The sequence below is a fragment of the Lepeophtheirus salmonis genome, unplaced genomic scaffold (assembly GCF_016086655.4).
Source record: "Lepeophtheirus salmonis unplaced genomic scaffold, UVic_Lsal_1.4 unplaced_contig_942_pilon, whole genome shotgun sequence".
Classification (NCBI taxonomy): domain Eukaryota; kingdom Metazoa; phylum Arthropoda; class Copepoda; order Siphonostomatoida; family Caligidae; genus Lepeophtheirus; species Lepeophtheirus salmonis.
The window spans coordinates 89,166-99,173 of NW_027296841.1; the positions used below are offsets into that span (position 1 = coordinate 89,166).

The 10,008-nt window shown below is 30.5% G+C and overlaps 1 protein-coding gene and 1 pseudogene across 1 annotated transcript; both read right to left on the minus strand.

Moving 5' to 3' along the window:
* Positions 1–124: 124 nt before the first annotated feature.
* Positions 125–907, minus strand: LOC121123193 (pro-resilin-like; annotated as a pseudogene).
* A 4,294-nt stretch (positions 908–5,201) lies between these two features.
* On the minus strand, positions 5,202–5,925 carry LOC121123340 (cuticle protein 8-like). Its single transcript, XM_040718458.2, has 2 exons — positions 5,790–5,925; positions 5,202–5,720 (listed from the first exon to the last, which is right to left on the minus strand). The coding sequence occupies exons 1-2, from the start codon at positions 5,793–5,795 to the stop codon at positions 5,256–5,258; spliced, it is 471 nt and encodes a 156-aa protein (XP_040574392.1). The 5' UTR covers positions 5,796–5,925; the 3' UTR covers positions 5,202–5,255.
* Positions 5,926–10,008: the final 4,083 nt, after the last annotated feature.

Below are 10,008 nucleotides of genomic sequence, written 5' to 3' on the forward strand. Positions count from 1 at the left end.
TGCATTATTTTAAAACATTCATTTAGCTGAATATAATTTTTTCATAAAATATAAATATGTGTGCAAATATATCAACACATTCATTTTTAATAATAAAAATCGTCAAATATCAAGGTAGAAACGATTAATAGCCATTTGTAAGTACCCTAAACAAAAAAATAATTTATATCAACTCACTAATGAGATAAGAGATCAAATAAGTTTTTAATATATTTATTAAGCATAAATAAATTAATTAAGGAACAAATATTTATAGAAGAATGTAGATTAAGCGTGGTAAACTGGAGCTGGCTTGTAGACAGGGGCAGGCTTGTAGGGAGCTGGGGCAGCGTGGTAGACGGGAGCAGGCTTGTAGGGAGCTGGGGCAGCGTGGTAGACGGGAGCGGGCTTGTAGGAGCTGGAGCAGGGTGGTATGGCTCGTATTTGGCCTCTCCGAGTAGGTAACATCAGCAACATAGCCAGAATAGGCATCAGCAACGTTGTAGGTAACAGTTTGGATACGACCGTCGGGAAGGGCAACAGAGTACTTTCCTTGGGTGGAGTATCCATCACGGGCCTCATCAGCTCCAAAGTTGAGTCCAGCATATTCATCACTGACACCATATTGGTATTGGTAGACGGCGGGATCTTCCTTGTAGGAAGGAGCTGGGTGGTAAGGGGCGGGTTTGTAGGCTGGAGTAGGATGATAAGGAGCAGGTGCTGGGTGGGCAGCAAAGGCAACAGCCAAGAGAGAAGACAAGGCAATAAAGGACTGTAAAGAAGAAGAAAAAAATGGTCAATTCATTGTCCACATTTGAGGATTTAATATTCATATATTATTTACCTTCATAATGATTGAATTGTAGTTAGACAAGTAATGTCTTGATTCTAGATGCTTTGAGTATTTATACGCATTCAAAAAAGAAGAAGAAAACCATTTACGCAGACCCTGCCTAAATATTAATAAATGAAGGGCGTGGAGTTAAAAAAGGTAACACTCCGGACTGTTAATACATGTTTAATATGTATAAGAAAATTAGGCATATACATATTTGAGTCTTATTTGGATTAAAAGTCTTGTGTCCAGTTCAAGAGTTCAAGTTTAAAGAATTTCGTTAAAATTAATGTGGTTTATCCTAATAAATACAATATCAACTCTGTTTTTTATAAGAAAGGAGAATCTTGTTGTAGTTTTTTTTACTGTTCTTTTGAAAAGGGATACAAGAAATTTCATTCATCAATACTCTAATGTTTTGATATTTTTTGATGTTATGACTCAATTAATCGAATATTAAAGAGGGCTTTTATAAAATATTTTTTCCCAAAAAAGTATTATCAGGGGGAAAAAAATATCATTTATTTTTAATAAATTCAAACTTTATGGTAACTAATTCATATTTTGTAATCACATTAAATATCATTAATAAACAATTGATTTATTCTTGGATGTTTCTTCAGCGAATTATATTTGCCGTATGATTTTTTTTTTTTTTGCCATAGACTAATTTATATACACTATACACATCTAAATGAATTTATGTTGAATAAAAGTAATTTGTGCTGACACAATTCTTTTAATTCTTTCAACCCGAAATTAGATAAGAAATTTTCAACACCATGTATAAATATCAGCTAGAGTCAAATTAGAACTTGATTGAAACATTTTGTTTTTAATATAAGATATTGCCATTAAAATCTCACATTATCTATGAATTTGAATTATAAAGGGATTAATTAAACATAGAGTTAAATTCCTACATTTGGAAAAGATTGTATATAAACTTTCAAATTTTGTTAAGCTTTGAAAAGTGATGTTTTTGAGCCAATGGTTTTGCTATATAGCTGATTGATAGTTTATACCCTGTAGCTTGGTATTTATTTTATAGCATTGCCACCTCTGATAATAATAACTGATGGAATGTTTGTGTTAATTTGATGACACGATGAGTCAATAGTTTTATGCAGAATGTCTAAATTCTTAGTAAAGTGTCAGAGAACTATCCTTAGAAATTTCATGTATTATTAAATAAGAAAAAAATGTATCATTTCTAAAACTTTAATGTACAAAAGTAAAGCTTTTTAGATATACTATTTGTATTAAATACATAAGAGTCGAGTCTTAGTTACTTAGGCTAGTTCTTGAGGTTATATACATTTATCAGAGTCTCACCAAGAAAATTACATTTAATCTTAAGTTGAATTGTTTCAACCCTTAAATGTTTTTTGTTGCACATATGTAGCATACGGAAAAACGTTACTTGAATATAATATTTTAGAAAAATGTGTTAATCTTAAACAATTTGCAGATCTACAACGAATCTGTTTATATGCGTGAGTAAGTATTATTAATAAATTGCATCAAACGACCGGGTAAAAAGGAAGTCAATATCTTTGACACCGTAAGTGAGTGATACAAAGTTGTTTGATTAGTTAGAGAGGTTAAACTTTAAAATCTGTTGATAATAATAATAAAAAAACTATTTTATGATTCTTTGTTCTATTATAATTATTTAAATGCAAATATTTAAGTACTTTGTTATATGTGTAATATTTATGGGCCTTGTTTCTTATGTAACAAATGTACAACAAAATTCCTTAGAGGAATTTTCGGTCAACTAGAAATTTGTTGCACATTTGCAACAATTCTCTATTTTGTTTTTAATATGAAAAAAATGCATATAAGGGAGCTCAAATGTATATACTGTTGATAACCACATACATTTATGATGAATTTATTTATAAAATTAAGGTGTTATCTTCAATTCGCAAGAAACCAAAATGACACCTATTCTTTTGATGGAAATCCTGACTGGTTACATAAAATACACTTAGCCATTGAACATTTCAAAAAAACTTAGTTTCAGGTTCCATTTAAAGATAACCTTCGTATTGATAGTCAGATGTGCCCACAAAAAGGTAAATGTTTCTTCCAGCAGTATATGCTAGTAAAATCTCAAAAATGGGGATAAAACTTTTTATATTATGAGCTGCCTCTGAGTATTTGTATAATTTTGAGGTATATACAGGGAAAGAAAACAATCCTTAGGTAAGAAAAGATAATGAACCAGATTTAGGAGCACTTAAATATTGTGGTGTGGTTGAGCTAAAAGATTCCAAGAAATGTTGGCTATAAATTGTTTTTTGAATTTATTTTACTTCATTGAATTTTATATTATGGTTTGCCAAACAAGGGAATGAATGAATGAACACTACGAACTGCTAATGCAATATCATAATCAAAAAGAAAAACTGATTCCAATATGTTATACACTTACATACATATGAAATTGTATTATACTTCGTGTTAATGAATTAACACAATATTTATCACCTATTGATTGATGTATTCAATTGGTTTTATTTTAGAGAGAACATCTCTTCATAAGATGATTACTTTTCTTAAGTTATAAGTTTTTCTCTGATACACCATTATGATTTATTTTAAAGCTAATGAATTCAAACGATTAAACAGTAAATTATTATTTCCAAATTTGTATTTTCACTCATAGACAATGTATTTAGACTAAGTAAGATAATTATAACTTATAAACTCCTAAATATCCATATTTGTGTTGACATTTTTCTTTCAAGTTCTCAATTATTTCAACCTAAAATTATATATAACATTTTACTCACTAGGCATAATTATTAACTATAGTCTAATTCGCATATCTTCAAAATACATCAATTTAAATCCATTTAATGTCTTCAAAAATTAAAATACTCCATGATTTTTGACTTTGTGTTTCAATAAAATATAAATAAAATTCTTAATTTAAGGAAAAAGTTTTGGCATCAACTTCCAAATTTAAAATCCTAGAACAGTGAACTTTTTAAAAGAGTGAATACATTACTTAAAAAACCAATTTATAGTTTACTCACTCAATACTAAATTCTAAACGCCTGCAATATTTCATTACTATGACGATATCGTTATTTATTAGATCAAAAATATGTATAGGAATGTGATATATTTTCAAACATACAAGTATCTAAATATAATTTTTACTTGATAAATGTCTCTTAAGTATAATTATTGTTACATTTCAAAGTTTATTCATGACAGTTAACAAGATTTTCTACAAATGAAGACTCAATTTAGTCAAATTGTACCAACTCACTGAATACTTCTATTGAATATCATAGTCAAATAGTGAGAGGCCCTAATCCTCTATATGAACCACCCTTTTAGATTGAAGTACACAGAAGAGCTGATGTTATTATAAATTCCTCAGGAGTGAAACTTTGTTTTCTTAATTTAGATATCCGATGGAAAGTCGTTTAATGAAGATGGATTATCATCTCTTACAAATTTAATATGTATGACATATCAAGATTGATCCATCAACATTTTTAACAGTTTGTTTCTCAAAATACTTAGTATGAGTATTCCTAGGCTTTTTATGTATGATTCAAAGGGAAAACAATTCTTATAAACGGGTTGAGCTTTTATTTACAGAGTTTTTGCTTCTATACGTGTTATGAAAAAATAATGAGACACCTGTTAAATTTAGAGTTTTTTAGTTTGATTTGTAGTTTCTATTGAATTAAGAATAACAGAGTCTAAATTGATTTCTTAAGGAAGGAAGTTTCTATATATTTATTAATGTTTTGAAGTACATTGAAGAAAATTGTCCCTCAAAACTTTAATTTTAGCTTAATAATTTATCATTTCCTTTTACGAAAATGTTTATTGGAAAATGTAAGATATTTACACTGGCGCCTAGGAAAATATACAAAATCTTAAACCAATCTGGTTTAATATACTCTTCTGAAAAGAAATTTATGTTTCAATCCAATTTATAATTTTAAACTATTCATATCGCCGTTATTTTTAAATATTTTGATAATTTAGAAATTAGATTATTGTTTTGCTAATGTTGACAAATGTTACAAAAACGAATTTTATTCTTTGACAGGGGCTTAAATAACATTCTGATGATTGAACATGGAAATATGTTTTTACCATTAATAATTCTTGAGCAATAAATATTGGCAGCATGACAAACTGAAACAAATAATTATGCAATTAGCATTCGTGGTTAATTATTGACTGTTGATTTATATTTAATCAAAGCAATTAGATTATATTATTTATCGTATCCAAAAAAGTAGTTCATCATGACCTAACCTAATGTTCCTAAACTAAAGTTTTAATGTAAACCATTTTGAATGGGTCATTACTCTCTAGCGTCTACAAAGAAAAAAAAAAGACTATTGAATAGGTTTTGAAATATTTATTTAAATAAATAACTAAATAAATAAAGACAGAATATTTAAGCGTGGTAGACGGGAGCAGGCTTGTAGATAGGGGCAGGCTTGTATGGAGCAGGGGCGGCGTGGTAGACGGGAGCAGGCTTGTAAGGAGCAGGAGCAGGGTGGTATGGCTCGTATTTGGCCTCTCCGGAGTAAGTAACGTCAGCAACATAGCCAGAGTAAGCATCAGCAACGTTGTAGGACACAGTTTGGATGCGACCGTCGGGAAGGGCAACAGAGTACTTTCCTTGGGTGGAGTATCCATCACGGGCCTCATCAGCTCCAAAGTTGAGTCCAGCATATTCATCACTGACAGCGTATTGGTATTGGTAGGCTGCAGGTTCTTCCTTGTAGGTAGGAGCTGCATGGTATGGTGCAGGAGCTGGGTGATAAGGAGCAGGGGCTGGGTGATAGGGAGCTGGTCTATAAGGATCAGCAGGAGCAGACATGGCAACAGCCAAAAGAGCAGACAAAGCAACGAAGGACTGCAAAAGATTTTTTTTTTTTTGGTTAATTTATAATCGATATTTGAAAATAATAATTATTTTTGTTACCTTCATGTTGTAATGATATAGATTTGGAGTGAGGAATTTAACTGATAACTACTATACGGTGCAATCTTCTATTTATAGTTTCAACATAATTTTTTACCTAACTCATACTCCCGTAGTACCACAATTAAACGCTGGGCGTGAACGTAACTTCGAAAATTGACGCATTTTACACTACAGCATTTAAAAGAATAATAAAAATATGCTTCTTCCTTCCTTAGAGACAAGTTTATGTTTTTCTTCTGAGATAGGAAGGGCGTTCATGAGAAAAAGTGATGAATTTGTTTGCATCATGAAATAATTAGTTAAAACATTCAATGTTCATTAAAGATGATGATGTATGTCTTTCAAATTTCATGACTGAATTATAACCATGCACATATATTAGAGTTCATTTTAACACATATGTAAGGACCTCAATAGAGAGGAGTATTAACCCATTCATGCCCAACGCTGTGTATGAAAGATTAAAATAGGTATTTTGATTAGTTCTACGGGAAAAAAACTAGCTAGTGATTTGATCCAGATGAATCAAAAACATATCAGATCAAATAAGCAAGTCTTCTTCCACTTACATCTAACAGATCATTGATTATGGGACCTCAAAATAACTGGGGAGTACTTCATTATATTATTCGATAGGAATTGAGTCATCTTAAAAAGCTAGTTGTCTCAAGTCTCTTGACTTGAATCTTGTCACTAGAGTATTTTATTTTATAATTAAAAAAACATAAAAAACATTTCTGAAAGATTTGAGCAGTTTTTAGGATATAATTGATCTCCCCTCCTCTTCCCAAGATATAAAAAAAATTTGAAGCCTATTTCAGACTCTAACCTATTTCAGTGTAATATTTATATTATGAAATTGTAATGTTTTGTGGTCATGACGTCACCGGTATATAATTTGCCTCCCACTTGCGAATTCTGACGCTGTTGATCCTAGTACCGGCCCTAGACTCGTTCTATCAACTCCCTCTATCATAAAAGCATATTGCACTCTTAGTAGAGTGATATTCAGACAAAAATATTTGTAGGACAAAGACCTCCAAAGCAAACATCCCTCAAACACAATCCCCTTGAATGCAAAACATCCTTGATCTATATTTTTTTTTTAAAAAGAAAAAGACTCTTTAGGACTCTAGCTTATATGCGAAATGACTTAATGAGGAACTTTTGATTAAATGATTGTTTTTTTTTCCTTTTCCAATCAACTCTTGAAGTTTTGCTACTTTTTATGTCATTTTATGATAAGTAATTCCCTACTCAGTACTGGTTACATCAAATCATACGATAAAGCATTATAAAAGTGTGAATATATACTACAAACACAGTAATACGCTTGAACGATTAAGTTGTGAATTATCGTGCGTCGAGGATGGAGGTCTCAAAGGAAGACATTTGCCATATCTTACATTTTTATTATTTATTAATACGTGTCGAAATTGACCAACAAAAATCGCAATGTTCTCTTTCGGTTTGTGTTGCATAACAGTGGTTCAGGTTATTTTTTTCTGCTCAATTCTACTCTATAAGGTAAACAACTTGACCGCTTGAAGCTGGGGATCGAACATAAGGGGATGCATTGGTGAATAAGAGACAACAAGATATTATCAAGACAACGACAGGCCACACACATCTTTGATGAACCACCATAAGCTCGGATAGCTCGGAGGGGAAGTTTTTATGCAAAAAGCCTACCGTCCAGACCAGGCAACAAGTGACTACTACTTGTTTCTGTCTATGACAAAGAGCTTGGGGGTATAAATTTTGTCCGAGCTTTATGCCAATATGGACAAAGGCTTCAAAGAAAAGGGCAGTCTAAAGTTAGATTCTCGTAAGCAACAAGTAATTAAACAGAACTGGGCATATTTGGCTTAAATCGAATGATTGTAACACTCATAATAAAGCATTAACATAAGGCAAAAAATACGAAATTACTTGATCCCCAACCTATTAGATTATACATATTATTATTATATAATAATATTTTTTTTTTCTACAATAGTGCATAATGAAAGAGTAGAATAAAAATCCCCAATTAAATATCTTCATATTTTATTAATAATTTGTACCTTTGGAATCTAGAAAAATAAATAAGTTGTTAGCTTCCCCTACATGAATGTATATATTATAAGGAAATATATGTATTTTCATCACATAAGTAATCTAGAATGACTTCTCAAAACTATTTGTGGGTTACATTTGTGACGAAGTATCCCCAGTTTCAATCAACAAACATATCCTACCAACCCTTTATGTACACCACTAGTTCCACGTAAAATAGCTAAAGTTTTGGGTATCTTAATTTATCACACAAATTTGAATACAGAGCCCATCAATAACTCAAATATGTATATATTTTTGAAGTATTAAAAAAAATAGCATTTTCTTAATTTCTTGATTTTTGTTCAATATTGTTTTTATGTTGACACATAAAAATAATTAGTTTGAATACTTTATAGATTGTATATAAGCGTATTACTCCTATGATTTGATCAATGGATTTAAATTTTTATACAGAAATTTAAACTTTTTAACTTAAAGTCAGACATTATCATTCGACGTTCTTGTTTTTTTTTGCATACTTTTCGTGAATAAAGCTTTCTGCCTGTTTCCTTTATACTACACAAACATATCAAAATGATTATTAAAAGAGTTAAAAAATATCTGAGTTGAGTAGGCCATTTTTTTTTTTTTTGTTCATTGGCGTTTTTTAACGAAGGGATTTTTGGTCCTAGGTTGATTGTCTCCATCAATCATGTATAGTAATTTTTTTTGTATGTTAAAATAAATTACATATTAATGTAGTGTATTTTTTGGTTGAGTATGTTTTATTTTGCTATTTGAAAAAGGTTTTTTTTAAATGACAAATTTTGATTTTGTTCGGTGCAGTAGTCATTCTTCTCTAAGGATCTACAAACTGCAAAGTCCAGGGGGTTGAGCTCAAGGCTAGAGAAGGGACATATTGGAATGGCTGGAAAGTAAGCCAAATTGCTGCTGAAGAAGTTTTGGTTTATGGAATCACTCACATGATGCCCTATTGTTGTTGCGCCGACATTTACACTTAGAGACACGGGATAAAACCAAAACTTATTTATTTTTGTTGAAGCAGTCGTTTGGTTGCCTAATAAAATATCATAATTAAAATAATGGGGATATTATTGTAATTAAATACTACTGCAAGTTTGGGTCTCCACTGTGTACATTTTTGTGTTAGTAAGGTAACACTGTGAAGAACGTTAAAATACCGTATATGACCACTCTCTTCTTTAACCTTCGGTACCCTTTTTAATGCTATCTTACTTAACTCTATGGACCACACAACTATCAATATTGGCAAACACTATTTAGCGGTGATGAGCAAACAAAATATCATCTTCCATTATAATATATGTTAATGCATTAAGCTAAATGAATGAGAATAGTAGCCATTGCATTGCTCTATTAACAATGTTATGTAAAAGGTTCATAAATTAGGGACAAATCATGTGATCAGGATATTTCATTCCTTGACATTTATAGAACATGTAATTCGGTGAAATACTAGTTAAATTTGTACTTATAATCATGTACACATGTGTCTACAATCTACATACATTGATAGGCGTTGAATCATTTTGCAAAATGAATAGGTATAATAGTAAATCTATGGACGTGAAATACAACACACAAAGATTGCATTGATATTTCAGGAAGAAACACAGAAAATAACATATCATTAAATGTTATTAAATGCATTAATTAACATTTAATCATTGTTAATTAGTCCTTAAACATAGTTATTTGATAGGACACATCCATTTATTAAAAGAAATAGGTGTAAACAAACTGATCACATTAAATTAGCATTCCACTAATTGAGAAATTAATTGAAATTTTTCAAATATGTACTAGGAATTGGGCTAATAATTAGTAATGAATCCCCGTGTATTATCTATGATCATACATATGGCTACTAAATCTTATAACAATCTGTTTAAGGTATGCACAAGATAAAGAATATCACGGTATTCCAAATAATTATGCAATTAGCATTCGTGGTTAATTATTGTCTGTTGATTTATATTTAATAGAAGCAATTAGATTAGATTATTTATCGTATCCAAAAGTAGTTCATCATGACCTAACCTAATGTTCCTAAACTAAAGTTTTAATGTAAACCATTTTGAATGGGTCATTACTCTCTAGCGTCTACAAAGAAAAAAAAAAAAAGACTATTGAA